This window comes from Suricata suricatta, chromosome 3, assembly GCF_006229205.1.
Source record: "Suricata suricatta isolate VVHF042 chromosome 3, meerkat_22Aug2017_6uvM2_HiC, whole genome shotgun sequence".
NCBI classification, from domain to species: Eukaryota; Metazoa; Chordata; class Mammalia; order Carnivora; family Herpestidae; genus Suricata; species Suricata suricatta.
Genome location: NC_043702.1, coordinates 151,802,985 through 151,819,082, shown reverse-complemented (window position 1 = coordinate 151,819,082; position 16,098 = coordinate 151,802,985). Strand labels below are relative to the sequence as shown.

At 47.5% G+C, this 16,098-nt stretch overlaps 2 protein-coding genes across 3 annotated transcripts in view; one reads left to right on the top strand and one right to left on the bottom strand.

Moving 5' to 3' along the window:
• EIF2D (eukaryotic translation initiation factor 2D) overlaps nt 1–10,746 on the top strand; it is an 84,062-nt gene extending 73,316 nt beyond the window's left edge. Inside the window, exons 6-13 of the mRNA XM_029933394.1 lie at nt 1,224–1,269; nt 1,661–1,764; nt 1,859–2,008; nt 2,367–2,456; nt 3,112–3,207; nt 4,467–4,587; nt 8,820–8,994; nt 10,544–10,746. Coding sequence (XP_029789254.1) covers nt 1,224–1,269; nt 1,661–1,764; nt 1,859–2,008; nt 2,367–2,456; nt 3,112–3,207; nt 4,467–4,587; nt 8,820–8,994; nt 10,544–10,614 — 853 coding nt within the window. The 3' untranslated portion in view covers nt 10,615–10,746. The remainder of the gene's footprint in view (nt 1–1,223; nt 1,270–1,660; nt 1,765–1,858; nt 2,009–2,366; nt 2,457–3,111; nt 3,208–4,466; nt 4,588–8,819; nt 8,995–10,543) is intronic.
• Nucleotides 10,747–13,224: 2,478 nt separating this feature from the next.
• The window catches only part of RASSF5 (Ras association domain family member 5), a 66,495-nt gene continuing 63,621 nt past the window's right edge, over nt 13,225–16,098 (bottom strand). For both annotated transcript variants that reach the window (XM_029935622.1, XM_029935621.1), the window contains one exon: nt 13,225–15,586. In XM_029935622.1, coding sequence (XP_029791482.1) covers nt 15,434–15,586 — 153 coding nt within the window. In that variant the 3' untranslated portion in view covers nt 13,225–15,433. The remainder of the gene's footprint in view (nt 15,587–16,098) is intronic.

Here is a 16,098-nt window from a genome sequence, read left to right as displayed (position 1 = left end):
CCCCACCCCGAACCCAGGCCACCAGGAGAGACACTGTCACATGTAGAGAGAACTTGGGCTTTGAAAACAGCCACCTGGGCCTAAATGCCCACTCCCAGGGTTTTGGAGCAAGGTGCATTTGAACTTGTTATGAAGCTTCTCTGAACCCTCATTTCCAGGGCTTATAGGACTGTCGTCAAGGTTAAACAGCCTGACCTTTAATAAGCACCCGGTAAATATCATATCAGATGGTTTGCTCATTAATGTTTACACTCAAACTCAACTTTTCTGTTTTGAGAATTTTATCGTGTTTTTTAAAGTGTCGTTTTAATGTGATTGAAGGCATCCCGTACAAGCGTGTTGCCATAGTGTGTGGCGGGAGACTTGGTAGTTTGTCCTGACCTTGCTGGGTTATAAGTAACTGGGAAAGGGGTCCTAGAGTCTCCCTAGGATAGAGGTTCTTTCCCTGGGCCAGGGGAGGGGCTGGGTTAGAAGGCGTCTCTGTGTATCCCACTGCTATTGCTTGTTACATTGTGAGAAAGATGGAAGTTCTGAGAAGAGGGAGTGACTGCGATTTTCCCAGGACCCCCTCCCCCCAGCTGTAGAGTAGGGGTGCCAAATTCTGTAAAAAGCCAGATAATAAATCTTTGCACACCATACAGTCATTATTGCCTCTACTCGGCTCTACCGTTCCAGCGACAGTAGTGAAGGGATGTGGCCAGATAACGGCCTACAGCACGTAGTTTGCCAAATCCGGCCCTCGGCCCAGCTGCCTCAGTGAGCTTGGTGTTGGAAAGGTTCACCTTGAGGTGAAACTTTGGAGGCCACAGAAAGTGGTCTAGTTTGAGAGAACTCTAAAGCTATAACCAGTACGATGGCCACCAGCCACATGCAGCTATATAAATGGAAACTAATTAAAAGTAAATAGTATTTAGAATTTAGTTCCTCAGTTCCATGAGTTGCATTTCAAGTGCCTAATAGCCACATGTGGTTAGTGGCTGCCATACTGGATAGACAGAGAACACTCCGTTTTTACAGAAAGGTCTGATGGACAGCAGTGGTCTAGAGTGTCCTAAAGTCAGTATCCCTCTCTGATGCCACCACTGGGCAGAAGGGTCTGGAACAGCAGCTTCTACCTGAACGTGGAGGGGAAAGGCTGAGGAACAATGTCCCCCTGTCAGGACCAGGCAGCTCCCACCACGACTGCTCTGTTAGCTTAACTTGCCTTTTCCATCTGCCACCAGCCCTGAGGGACGACAGCTGGACATGAAGAAGTCCAGCTACAAAAAGGTGAGCAGGTCCCTTCTCTGCACACCCACACAGAAGGTCATGTAGGGGCACGCGTGCCATGAGCTGGATGGACGCCCGGGCAGCCCTGTCTGGAGGGCTCAGGCTGGGGTTTAGCTTTTTGACTCCCAGTATCAGAGGGGAAAGAGACTCTCCCTGAGCTGAGGCAGTTGCGTGGTCACCCCCTCCCTCTCTGCCTTCCATCACTTTATACCTGACCAGAGTTCTGAAAGGTTTCACCAGTTAGTCTGTAGCGGTTTCTCACTCCCTGAGCCTCAGGGCAGGGACCGTCATGTGTCCCCAAGGGTGGTCCAGGCTCGGCATGTGGTACATTAGGCGCTCAGAATGTGTGTGCCGTCGATGGAGTCCCTAGCCCCGGCCCTCTTTCCCTCAGCTCTCTAAGTTCCTGCAGCACATGCAGCAGGAGCGGATTATCCAGGTGAAGGAGCTGAGCAAAGGGGTGGAGAGCATTGTGGCCGTGGACTGGAAGCACGAGAGGTGAGTGCTGACCCGGGGCCCCAGGGCCACGGACAGGGTATTGCCGACATGCTAGCATAAAATATGTTTTTTCTTTCCTTCTGCCGGGTTTTAGGATCACGTCTTTCGTCATAGCTGAGCCCTCCCCGACCTCCCAGACAATCCAGGAGGGTAGCAGGGAACAGTCCTATCACCCTCCAGATATAAAATCCCTCTACTGTGTCCCAGCCAGCATGACTGTGCTCTTCCAGGAGTCTGGCCACAAGTGAGTTTTTGGAGAGCAGCCCTCCTCTGCCTGCTTGCTGTCCTGACTGCAGATCCTCTCCAGCCGAGTAGCCTTCTTCCGGGACTGGCAAACGTGCTCTGCCCTGTCCTCCCTTTCTCCCACGTCCAGCTTCCAGCCTTCGGTCCCCGGGAAGCATCTGAACAAATGAGAGTAGGCCTCTCCCTTTCCTACCTGTAACTATGCTGCACAAGGTCCTGCTCACGTCAGTCAGGAAAGGGAAGAAAATAGAGATCAAAGAACCCAGGAAAGCAGCCTGCCCGGCAGAGAGCGAGCCTTGGTGCCTGCAGTTGATCTCCTGGCCCAGCACGAACTAACCCCCCGGTCACTTCTGGCCTAGGAAGGGGAGCGTTCTCGAAGGTGGTGAGGTCCGGACGATCGTCATCAACTATGTCAAGAAAAACGACCTGGTTGATGCAGACAACAAAAAGTGAGTGAGTGTGGGGCTCTGCTGGAGAGTCGTCCCTGACGACGCACACTTGACCCCCCTGTGGAGGGTGTCTGCCCTGGAGGGGAGCGAGGGAGAGCACAGCCGATTAGACCAGTGATTTCTGAGCCCGGGGCTACAGACACCTCGAGTTGTTGTCTAGGTGCTCAGATCCGTATGTGTTCTCAATGCTGACTGTGGCCTGAGTTCATATCAGCTCACATATATCCACTACTGGTTTTCAAACCCAGGTGCTGTTGTGAGGAATGGAGTGCAAACTTAGAAAAATTATACCGAAGTCCTTGTGGCTTTTTGGTGTTCTCTGTTTTCTTAGTAAGTGGATACAAAAGGTAAACTACTCAACGAAGACCTCCCCATGATCCAAAAGTTGGGAACTACTGGCCGAAGCATGACTAGTTAGCAGAGCGGAGCCGAGGATCCCAAGCACTCCCCTCCACTACCTGCATCACCCTGGTTCTAAGAAAACCTTCCGTACGTCCCATCCACAGGATGCCCTGCTACATGGACTGTGGTCCCTGAATTGGTTCTCATGGTTCTGGATGACAAGAAAGGACATGTAAAAGATGAATCCTGAGCTGGCCCTCGGGTCAGCAGGGGTGGGAATGGCATTTCTTTATTGCGTCTTCTATCCCTTCAGTCTCGTGAAGTTGGATCCCATCCTGTGCGACTGCATCTTGGAGAAGAATGAACAGCACACGGTCATGAAGCTGCCGTGGGACAGTCTCCTGACCAGGTAGTGGGGATTGGCGGTCCCTGCCCAGTGTTTTCCCCCACCCTCCCCTTAATGTCGATCACATTGGACTGTAGAGCTGTCACTGTCTTAGTCTTTGCTTTTTCTCTCCATAACTCAATGGATAATTGTCTACATAAACACAGACTTGGTAGTTTTGATGTGGAAGATCCTTGGAATGATTTGAGCCAACACAATACAGAAGAGAACTTAAGGGGCGCCTATGTGGCTCAGTTGGTTAAGCGTCCAACTTCGGCTCAGGTCATATCTCGCGGCTCATGGGTTCGAGCCCCACATCAGGCTCTGCCTGGAGCCTGCTTTGGAGTCCGTGTCTTTCTCTCTCCTCTTTCTGCCCCTTCCCCGCTCGCACTTTGTGTGTTTCTCTCTCAAAAAATTACAAAAATTTTTTTGAATAAAGAAGAGAACTCAGAAGGGAGAAAGAAGGACAATGAATTAAAAATAAGAACTTCAGAAAGATTTAGAAGCAAAAAGAAGGCTGGGGCAAATTGTCTTAAAGTCTTCAAGAGAAAAATTTGTATTCTTTGTTCTTGTTCCACAGATCAGAACTGAAAATTATGTACATCAGGAGTTTGCAGACTACAGCCCAGGGGCCAGATGTGGCCAACTACCTCTTTTTTTGGAACATAGCCACACCCATTTGCTTGTGTATTGCCTGTCAGTCACTTTCATGCTAACATGGGAAAGTTGAATATTTGCACAGACCCTTTGGCCCTTAAGGCGTAGAATATTTACTGTCTGGCCCTTCATAGAAAAAGTTTGTCAATCCCAGTGTATAGGATAACAAGTGAAAATCTGGTTAGATGGAAGGTAGACATTCTTTGTGGTAAAGATGTTCTCTCAAAGATTCATTGGAACAAGTCACAAATGTGAGCAGCACTTTAGCACACTGGGTGCTGGAGAGTCTTGAGACAGGGCGTAAATTCCACAAGGCAGCCCGGACAGATTTTCAGAAAGTAGGGCCACTGGCCAGTTTCCAGGGGTTCAAGTCATTGATGACCCCTTCCCTGAATCTAAGGGCCTTGACTTTGGCCAAACTTTGGGGATCTTTAAAAAATACTGGAGTTTCTGACGTAATTGGGCTTGGGTGCAGCTCCTTGGGTGACGTCAGCGATTCTGAGTGCAGCCCAAAGCAGACCACCGCCTGCAGGACTGGCTCACACCCAGCTGCCTGCTCGTAGTGCGGAATGAGGAGCTGGCTCCCGTGGCTTTATCAGTCTATAGCTTATGAACCCCTGTTTCAGATGTTTGGAAAAATTGCAGCCGGCGTATCAAGTGACTTTTCCAGGACAAGAGCCGATTGTGAAGAAAGGCAGAATCTGCCCAATCGACATCACTCTAGCACAGAGAGCATCTAATAAAAAGGTAATTTTTAAAAGACACAGTGTTGGAAGATGGTGATTTAATGTTCCTGCTATAAGTTCTAGTCTCTACAGTGTGACTGGAGGATTTTAGATTGGCCCCAAACTCCACAAAGGTAGTTAATGAAGGAGCCGTGTTTGCATGAGTGGCTGGGCCTTGTGGAAAACAGGTAAAGCTGACCCCCTGACTCCCTGCCCACTGGGATTTTGTGCCGGGAAACTCTCTAGAGCCTAGTTCCAAAGGTAAACAAGGTTTTATTTTTATTTTTCTCTTAGGCCTGTTATGGGCTTTTAGCTCTTACTCGTTGTTACTTCTTGGGCTTTGTTCAGTCAAAATAGCTTGTAAAGAAGTATGTTTAGCCTGGCAGCAGAGTCGTAGGGAACAAATTCTATCTGTCCTCAAGTGTATGAAAAGCTGTTCTTGGGAAAAGGAGTGCACTTAGATGCCTTGAGAAGACAGAAATAGGAATCCTGGGTGGAAATCCCAAGAAGACCTACTTGGGTTCAAAATAAAGAACTTTCTAATGTATGGTTATGAGAGTGGGCTTTGGCATTAGAGACATGTGCGTTCAAATGTAGTATTTGCCTTGCTGCCTGACCTTGAGAAAGCTAATGATTTTTTTTGTCTGAGTTTACTAATGTGAAAAATGGGGATAATGCCTCCCTTATAAGGCACCGTGAGAGCCAAATAAAGGAATATACATGGGTGAAGCTCTTAGAATCATACTTGACCTATAAGCAGTAAATGAGAACCAATAATGATAACCTCAATAATAATTAGCAACGGGCATTATCTCTTGAGTGTGTAATTATGTTCCAGACTCTACTAAGCAATTCCTGTGTATACAGGTTTGCTTTGCTGTTTATTATTATTATTATTTTTTTTTTAATATAATTCATTGTCAAATTGGCCAACATACAGTGTGCTCTTGCTGTGGGGGGTAGATTCCCATTGTTCATCACTTGCATAAGACCTCAGTGCTCATCCAGCAAGTGCCTTCCTCAGTGCCCATCACCCATTTCCCCCTCTCGCCTGTCCCTCCCATCAATCCTCAGTTTGTTCTCTGTATTTAAGAGTCTCTCATGGTTTGTCTCCCTCCCTCTCTGTTTGTAACTCATTTTTTCCCCTTCCCTTCCCCTATAGTCTTCTGTTAAGTTTCTCAAGTTCCACATATGAATGAAAACATATGATATCTTTCTCTGACTTATTTCACTTACTGTAATACCCTCCAGTTTCATCCACGTTGTTGCAAATGGCATGATTTCATTCTTTCTCATTGCTAAGTAGTATTCCATTGTATATATACTTCAGGACACAATGGACTCTTTATTCATTCATCAGTTGATGGACAGTTAGGCTCTTTCCATAATTTGGCTGTCGTTGAAAGAGCTGCTATAAACATTGGGGTACATGTGTCCCTATGCATGAGCATAAATTCCGAGTAGTGCTATTGCTAGGTCGTACAGTAGTTCTATTTTTAATTTTTTGAGGAACCTCCACACTTTTCCAGAGTTGCTGCACCAGTTTGCATTTCTATCAGTGCAAAAGGGTTTCCGTTTCTCCACATCCTCACCAACATCTGTTGTTTCCTAAGTTGTTAATTTTAGCCACTCTGACCAGTGTGAGGTGGTATCTCAGTGTGGTTTTGCTTTGTATTTCCCTGATGATGAGTAACTCTGAGCATCTTTTCATGTGTCTGTTGGCCATCTGGATGTCTTTTTTTAGAAAAGTGTCTATTCATATCTTCTGTTCATTTCTTCACTGGATTATTTGTTTTTTTTGAGTGGTGAGTTTAGTAAATTCTTTTTAGATTTGGGATACTAACCCTTTATCCTATATATTATTTGCAAACATCTTTTCCCATTCTGTTGGTTGCCTTTTAGTTTTGTTAATTGTTTCCTTTGCAGTGCAGAAGATTTTTAACTTGATGAGGTCCCAGTAGTTCATTTTTGCTTTTAATTCCCTGGCCTTTGGAGATGTGTCGAGCAAGAAATTGCCACTGCTGAGGTCGAAGAGGTTGTTGCCTGTTTTCTCCTCTAAGGTTTTGATGGTTTCCTGCCTCACATTCAGGCTTTGCATCCATTTTGAGTTTATTTTTGTGTATGGTGTAAGAAGGTGATCTAGTTTCATTCTTCTGCATGTTGCTGTCCAGTTCTCCCAGAACCATTTGCTAAAGAGACTGTTGTTTTTCCATCGGATACTCTTTCCTGCTTTGTCAAAGATTAGTTGGCCATACATTTGTGGGCCCAGTTCTGGGCTCTCTATTGTATTCCATTGGTCTATGTGTCTGTTTTTGTGCCACTACCACACTCTCTGGATGATGACAGCTTTGTAGTAGAGGCCAAAGTCTGGGATTGTGATGCCTCCTGCTTTGGTTTTCTTTTTCAATATTACTTTGGCTATTCGGGTCTTTTGTGGTACTGTTGTTCTAGCTTTGAGAAGAATGCCAGTGCAATTTTGATTGGGATTCCGTTGAATGTGTAGATTGCTTTGGGTCATGTTGACATTTTAACAATATTTGTTCTCCCAATCCATGAGCGTGGAATTTTTTCCATTTCTTTGTGTCTTCTTCAACCCCCCGCTGTCTAAAGTGGAGCACTCCTCTGAATCCTTTTGTAAGTTGAAAGGGTTGTAAAGCAAAAAAAGCAATTACCGTGAACTTATATGGAAAAAATTTTGCATGTTCTTGGACCCCAAAATAATCCCAAAAATAACCTCTCAGGGTTTTCTGATACTTCAGGACACGTCTTGATAATGGATACCCAGAATAGATGGAGATAAGGCCCAGATGCTCAGAGTTCAGAGCAGCTGGACACTGAGTGTAGCTTCCGAGGCAGGAGTGGTTGGGGCATCCTCGGGGCTCGGGCGCGTGCTGCCCCTTGAGGGCTCCCAGGAAGACCAACACGGAACGCTATTTGCCCTTTTCACGTGTTTTTTGAAAAAGTGAAAACCTTGTGGATTTGAATCAGTTAGCAAAAACAGGTCTTTTCATAAGAGCCAACTGGCATACTGTGGACTCTGAAAAACTAGGGAATGCTCGTATTAACTTATTTAAACATTAATTTTTAATATTAATGATTACAGTTAGAATTGTCCAGAATTAAAATTGGTGCTTTCCAAAATAGGGAGTTATTGTCTGGAGGTCTGCAAGCAAAGATCGGGCGACCACTTGGGGGAAGATGTAGCCAGGAGGTCATGCATCAGGGGGGGGGGGGGGGGGCTGGAATAGATGTGACCTCTAATGTCATCAGTTCTGAGATTCTCCGGGGCTGGATGGAGTCCCTTGACAGGCCTGGGCTTTTTGGAACCTGTAACTTTGAGAGCAGCCCTCCCCAACCCACTCCTGATGGTAACATACTCTACTACCTCTCGTCACAAATGTGAGAGAACTTGTTTCAAAAAGGGGAGAGTTGTGACTTTTTTTTAAGTGCCGATGTTTTTCTTTTTTAGTCTCAAAATGACATACATGTCATTTGTGAAGTTGATGAATAATAGAAAGATGTAATGTGTTCCTGATGAAATGCTTGATATTAAGGAATTATTGTCCATTTATTTTTAGGTGTGATGATGGTTTTGTCTTTATATTTGAAAGAACCCTTATCTTTTAGAGATATGTACAAAAGCATTTGTAGATAAAATGATCTGATGTGCAGGAGAATTTGCTTTAAAGTAAAATGGACGGGATCTAGGTGAATCAAGGCTGGTCCTGAATTGATAGTTGTTAAAGCCAGTGATGGGAACATAGAAGCTCAGTAATCAGTTCTTTTATTTATGTTTTTAATTTTCCACAATAAAAAAACCTTAAAAAATTTTTTAAATCTTTATTTTTGAGAGAGAGAGAGAGTGCAAGCAGAGGAGGGCAGAGAGAGAGGGAGACACAGAAACCAAAGCAGGCTCCAGGCTCTGAGCTGTCAGCAGAGAGCCTGACACGAGGCTCAAACTCACAAAAGCGAGTTCCTGACCTGAGCTGAAGTCAGACGCTTAATCAACTGAGCCACCTAGGCGCCCCACAAGAGACAGTATATGTTACATGTGGGATAGAGAGTATTCCATTAAGTATATATTTTGGAGGGATAGAGAGAAAAAATAAGTATAAAAATAAGGTACATGGAAGAAAAGGTACTGTGGGTGTGGGGATGGTGAACATGGAGGGTGGAGAGGCTGCAGAGGCTCCACAAGGCTCCGGTGGGGGAGGGCCTATGGTTGCACCTGCCATCAGTCTTCTGTCCCCACAGGTGACTGTGGTCCGGAACTTGGAGGCCTATGGCCTGGACCCATATTCAGTGGCTGCCATCCTCCAGCAGCGATGCCAGGCCAGCACGACTGTCACTCTTGCCCCCGGGGCCAAGGACAGCCTGCAGGTCCAGATCCAGGGAAACCAGGTCCATCACCTCAGCCAGCTGTTGCTCGGTAGGCATCCCCCCTGAAGGAGCAGGGCTACTGGTCCAACTTGGCAGAAATCTTCCCACCAATTCAAGTCATGCTAGTCATTAAAATCTCTGTGGCCATACGGTTTTTAGTGGCCAGCAAGACTTAGAGTAAAATTTGATCCAGATCCTTTGCACTCCCTTGCCCCCCAAATTCAGGGCTCTCTCCACCATGCTATCAGAGTAATTTCCTTCCTGGTTCTCCCTTTTATAAAACACTTTTTGAACATCCAGACTGGGCTAGGTACTTTGCTGGGCTTCGTGCGGGCATGATCCCTCTTAATCTGACAATGCAGCAGAACTGTTTCTGTTTTTCAGATGAGGAAACTGAGCTTCCAAGAGGCTCAGTACCTTGCCTTGAGATACTCAATGGTTCAGTGTTGTAGCTCGGCTCTGAACTTTGATTTGTCACCCTCTAGAGCCTGAGTTCTTTCTACCACCTCTGGGGCACCCAGCCTCCAGTTTGTCCTCAGTTCCCGCCATCTCTGCTTGAGTCAGCTTTCTAAAAACAAATGTGATCGCATCAGTCTCCTGTAAAAACTCCTTATGCCTCATCACTGCCTTCAGAAGAAGCCCTTACACTCAGTAAATAGGATCGATCCTCCCAGGCCAGATCACCTTCCACTTGGGGTCTCTGGCAGCTCTCTCCCCGACTCCTGGGCCTCCACCATGCCGCCGCCCTTGCTGTTCCCCAGATACGCCGGGAACATTCACACTTGGTGCTTTTGTCTCTGTTCCCGTGCCTGGGGTGCCCTCCCACCCCCACATCTACCCAACCATAGGGGCTCATTGGCCCAGCTTCGGGCTCACGCGAAGCCTGTTTCAGAGAGGCCCCATTTTTTCTGTCCTTAAATTATCATTTAAGAACTTGCCAGTGTGGCACTTTCCAGTTGTGTTTATGTTTCGGGTTAGTGTCTGCAACTTGGCCAATTTTTTCTAATATCAACACTTTGCTAGACTGAGCAACTTAAGTCAGAGACCTTGCTTTCTTCATCCATTTCATGCTCAGGGCCTGGCATAGTAAATGCTCAATACGCAAATGTATTTTAGGGCCTAAGGCAGTACCCTGTAACTAACTTTTGATGTTGACCCCTTTAAGTGAAGAACTCCTATCTGAGATACTGAGAATACATACAGAGGAAAATAGCCAAGCACATGACTAAACACAGACACACACATTCTCATGAGAAAAGTATAAATGCCTCAAGTATACCTAGAAAGTGGCTATCAGTGTGAAAATTGCTAAAATACACACTTCAGCCACGAGGTATCAGGATAAATGGTCCATCCCAGACGGCTTCTCAGAGGAGCTAGGTTTGAGCTGGGTATAGAAGAGCCGGTCACGTGATGGAGGTTGATTGAATGGAGGTTTACAGCAGAAACAAGCGCACTGAGGGGCAAGGGGGCGGGGAGGTAGCTGTGTGGTGGGTCGGCCCATGGGGCTCTGGGCCAAGGGCAGGCAGTGGCGGGGAGGGAGCAGGAAGAGAGCAAGCTCGGGCCCCACTGAGGAGTTTCTGCTTTTTGGATTGTAGAAGAGTATCAGCTGCCTCGAAAATACATCCAAGGCCTAGAAAAGGCCCCCAAACCTGGCAAGAAGAAGTAACAGACTCTTGTTTGATGTGGACGATCCTGTGGAAATCCAAGCTCTGGGCTGGTAATTTATATGAGCATTTCCAGTTTTTACAAATGAAACAATATAATTCTTTACCAAAATAAATTTTTATTCTAATCTAAATCTGATTTCCCTCTTGTTTGCTCCACTTAGCTAAAATGCTGTAGTAAAATTTTCAAGTCTGATGCCAATTTAATTTTTTTATGTTTATTTATTTTTGAGAGAGACAGACAGAACGGGAGCGGAGGAGAGGCAGAGAGAATAAGGGAGACACAGAGTCCGAAGCAGGCTCCAGGCTCTGAGCTGTCAGCATAGAGCCCGACATAGGGCTCAAACTCACGAACCATGAGATCATGACCTGAGCTGAAATCGGGAGTCAGATGCTTAATCAGCTGAGCCACCCAGGTGCCCAGTCTTACGCCAATTCAAATTGACATAATAGGCAGTCTTGCAGTGCCTTTTCTAGACATGTGATTTCAGTGGGTTTAGTGCCTTTCCTGCTGTCAAGGCCAGAGCGCCCATCCAAAACTCAGGCAGGTAGGGATTCCTGTGTTTAAAGACCCTCTAAGCAAGTAGTCCACCGCCTCTTGTTCATCTGTTCCTACTATCTGATTAACCCTCCTAGCCCAAAAATAGTCCCTTCCCATCTCTAAAGGGTTAGTCATATAGAACCAGAACTCAGCTGTCCTCTGCCATTAAGCAAGGCGAAAGAAGAAGAGAGTCAAGAGGCAAAAGTGGAAGAGGTCTTTAGTTGGTCTTCAGAGGATCTGTGAACGCCCTGAACAAGGTACGCAAGATTTTCTTGTATGATCATTTTCCTAAGAGAGGTTACCATGCTTTTTGCCACATTCCCAGCAGGATCACTGCCAAAAAGGTTCTGAACCACTGCTCTGGTCCCTGTTCAGTTCCTGGAAGTCACTTTTGTGAGCAAAGCTCTCCTGGTACAAAAGGAAGGAAAGAGAGCTGAGCTGAATTCTTTGAGAGTCCTTTGGTTTTACCATCAAAAAGCAGAGTTCAATTTACTTTCTTTCTCATCTCATTTTTATTTAAAAATTGAGATAAGAAAGACTTGAACATATCCTCAGTATTCACAAATTACCCATCTGTGGCTGGAAAGGAAGGAAGGGTTGGATATGAAAGTGTGTGTGTGACGCCTCCTACCTTTCATTATTAGACCCAGGATAATAGTCCTTGTCACTTGTGACTTGCTGTCGGCGAACCCCTTAATTTTAATAATCCTCTCTCTGCCAGCACGGGCATACGGAACCAAGGAAGGGACTTTTGGAAATCGACCCCAAACAAGATTCTATTACAACAAAACCTTTGGACAGACAGTTTGATCTGAGGGAGTATGGTATGTATAGTAATGATGAAATATGGTCCTTATATGAATGTAGATAACATGTAGTGCTTTATGAGGTTCTTTCACAAACATGATTCACTTTGCATGGTCTTGGTGGGATTAGAGGCTCGGAGAGGCTGTGTCTTGTCTTGGTGATCTCTGTTAAAGACAAAAAGCCAGGAAGCAGAGAGGGTGGGTCTAAAATGAACATCCACTCCTCACTGTGGTCTAACCAGAATTCTACTGGGACAGTCCTGTCAGGACCTGTGCTTTGAATGGTTTTTCCAGTAACAGTGACACATTTGCATTGAGTCATCTTCCCTTTCCTCCTTGTGAACACCATAGGCACAGTAAGAAGGCTGGGGAAGGTTAGGCTGTTTAATGTTTGTTTGTTTGTTTTCTCTGTGTGCTAAGCCAAACATTATCGAGGTCAAATCCGTAATGTTGAATGTAATCCCATCGGTTACCAGATGAGTTTCAGTGAAAAGCAGAAACTGGTTTATGTCTAGGTTTTGGCAAGTTATTGAAAGACATACTTCTTGGAGGTCTAGTTGAACAAATGTTACAGATGCGCCCCATTCTTGGGTGACTTTAGGCTATTGGATGGAGCGCTCTCTTACCCAGGGAGACGAGTGAACTGGCTGTCACCCCTGAACGGCAGGCAGGAATTTCTCTTAACATTCCGTGGTTGCTTCTGGGATTAGAGCTGGTTCTCCGATGGAAGTTAGATGACGCTAATGTGAGGGGTCTTTTTACTCACCTCATCTCGCCCTCTTCAGGCGAGCTGATCTTAAACTCTCAGGTGTGTCCTATCTGCCTTATTTTTAAATAATTCCAGAAATGAAAGAATCCTTGTCCGCCGCAGTAGTCTGTCCTGATGTTGAATCATCCTTAGCTCTAGAAAGCGCCCCCCCCCCCCCCCCCCCCCCCCCCCCCCCCCCCCCCCCCCCCCCCCCCCCCCCCCCCCCCCCCCCCCCCCCCCCGCCTTCTCACTCAGGGTCCACTTCTGTGGCACATCCCTTTTCCTCTCCTGCTCTGGGCGGGGAGTGCATGACAGCCAGTCACTGGGGCAGCGCCCTTTGGCCTGTGCGTCCTGTCCATTGTCTCCAGGTTTTCTGAACAGCAGGCTTCACTCCCCTGTTCACTGGCAAGAGAGAATCTGACTCTACCAAGAAGCACATGCCCTTCCCTGTCCCCACCCTGCCTCCCAGCTCCAAGTTTCCCAGAGATGGTGAAGACCAAAGATGTCTCTAGTCTGAATCCTTTTTGCAACAAGCTTTTATTACTTTTCTTAAAACCCATATAAGAAAGACATTTAAAAAGAAAATATCCTCGAAACAAACATGTACACACGGGGCAACACGAGGGTAGAAGGCACTGCCAGCAGTCATACCCACCTCTGGGGGAAGGGGTGATCTACGCAGGCTGTGTTCCGAGGCTCCGGCCTCGGCACGGGTCCTGGGTCTAACTGTGCTTTAGGTAAAGTCGGAATTTCCCCATAACCTTCTTATTTATTTCATGAACACCCCTATCTCTGTATATATAGCAATATGCCCTTATGTATATATGGACGTGACTTATTTTTCCTTCTCAAAAATAAAATGGCCGCCCCACCAGAGGGAGGCCCTCAGCAGCATTCACAGTGGCTGCAGCAGGAGCCGTGCCTTCTGTTAATGTTACAGACATGCAGCATGAAGGAAAAAGGGACTCTCTACCCACTCCCTTTAAGGGACAGCAGGGAGAGAGATTTCTTAAGGGAGGGAAGCAGTAAGGCTGAGCAGGAGATGGCTGATAACCAGGGTTTTGGTGGGGGAGGGTGGCGGTTCTCAAAAGTCTTGAGCTGCTGCTAGCTTGTCTTGCTTTTGCAGCTTTGAAGATGACACACAGTTTGGATGACAAGGGGTCGGCATTCCTTCTGGGATCAGGGGCAGTGCGGATGCAGCAAGGGGTCAGGGAGGGGATTTCTGAGGCTCCACAAAGAAGCTGGGGCTCAACCTCACCCAAGAAGGACCTGGGAAGGCAGAGGAGAGTGAAGAAGTGATCTCTCAGAGGCTGCTTTGGAAGTTAAAAGTCCTTCTCCCTCCGCGTTGGCCTGTCTTTGCAATCCTGGTTACTTGCTTCAGCTGTTTGGCTAGCTTATTTTTAAGTTTGCACCTGAACAAGGAGCCAGTACAGATGTGAGTTAGGAATCCAACCATGTGGTTTGACATCACTTCTTGGGAGACATCACTTCTTGGGAGCATAGGACCTTAGATGGAAGGAGGTCTTTGACTCTTGACCCATCCTTAGAAGGTCCACTTTCTGGCAGGAGCAAGCCAGCAGGAGAGCATCAAGCAAATGCACCCTGCTCCTGTCTCTCTCTGAAAACGAAAAGGCACTGAGGTCAGCAGGAAGCACAGCGCCACGGGCTGCTGGCCCGAGGCTTCAGAACACAAAGGACTCCCGTGTTGGCCGAGCCGGAGGTTCCCCGGGCTGTAACCAAGGCAGCTCCTCCGACAGCACCTGGAGACCCCAGAGTCCCAGCCAGAGGAGAGAGGCAGCACTGCAGGCCACGGGGTACAGCAAGACAGCCGGGCTGTCCCCAGCTCTCTGGCTGGGGGAAGGCCGAAGACGAGCTGGACACACTTCTCTGCAACGCTTTTTGGCTTTCTCGGACTGCCTGATTTCCACTCTCACAGGAGACATTTAAAATGGTAAATGGCTGGTTTCCCTTTGGTGGAAACACATGATGATGGCAATGTCAAGTTCAAAACTGTAACAAAAACAAACGTTTGTACAAGACGAAGACGTGACTATCACACTTGCGCAGATATATATGCCTTTGGGTTTACGTGTGCACAGACTGGAGCAATGAGGGCCAGGGCGGGCTGCAGCTTCTCTGGAACTCTCTGAGCCAGCCTCCGCTTTGGTGCTCCCTACCTGAGCATCTGGGGCCAGTGGCTTTATGACCTTTCCTTGAGCATGAACAATGGGCGCCTCGGGACAGTGAGGGGACGGTCCTCTTATGAGCATTAACCTGCTTTCCAGGGCTCAGCTCAGCTCTGCTAAAGGAATATGCTACCATTTTTGACTCATAAATAAAGGTTGGTGGGTGGCAAATATGAGAGAAATTGAAGAAGAGTAAAAGCCAGAGAAAGAATGTAACAGCTCTAAAATCTTTCTTCTTTCCTTTGCCGGCTGGTGCAAACAGTTCCAGTCCGGTGACGAGAGAGGCAGCCGGGTGGCTTCCCGGAGGACCGCCGAGGACCGCGGCCGCCCTCTCCCCCCTCCTCCTCCGCGGCGAGGGGTGAGGGGCAGGCAGCGACTGGCCTGCACGCACCCGTGTCCCTCAGAGGTTTCGTGCCGCGTCTGGAACTGCCAGGTGGGCACAAATGCACCCGCCAGAGGTGTCCTGAGAAAAAGTGTCTGTTGCAAAATAATTAATCATAAAAATAAACCTGCGGGCACCAGAAGAGGAAGCAGGACCGGTTACCCAGGCTTGCCCTGGGATTCTCTTAAGGCCTCCTCCAGCTTCTGCCTAAACTTGTCGTACTTCTTCTGCACTTGTTGGATTTTGTCCTGCTCCTCTTTTTCCAGGATCGTCAGGAAGTTCTGCAGCTCAGGGATGGAGAAGGCGTCCCACTGAGGTACGAAGGAGATGGGGAGAAACAGAGCAGGAGACAGGTCAGAAGCCTTACCACCTGAGGGGCCCTCGCTGCCTCCCCCCGTGCACACAGCTCACACACGGTGTGCTTACTGAACAAGCAGGCGCAGCAGATAAAGCTTGGGTTTCCCTTGTCCTACCAGCAACCAGATTTCACATCCTGGCATCTCATGGCCAAGAAGTACCAGTCCATGAGTTTTATTCGGAGAATCAATCATCTTCCATTTTGTCTGTGCCAGCTGAGATCTGCTCAGGGTCCCCGCTGGCCTGTTTAGCCATCTGCAGCGGGGTGATGAGCGACTGGCAAGAGGTGCGCAGACCCCCAAGAGGCAGATGAGCTGGACTCAGCCTCTGGAGACCGGGTTTCAGCCTGACTCCACCACGTGATCTTGGCCACATCCCTGCGCCCTCCTCAGTCTGCTTGTTCATCTGCCATGGGCTTCGGGTGTCCGCCTCCCTTAGCTGGCAGAGCAGATAATGAGGTGACAAA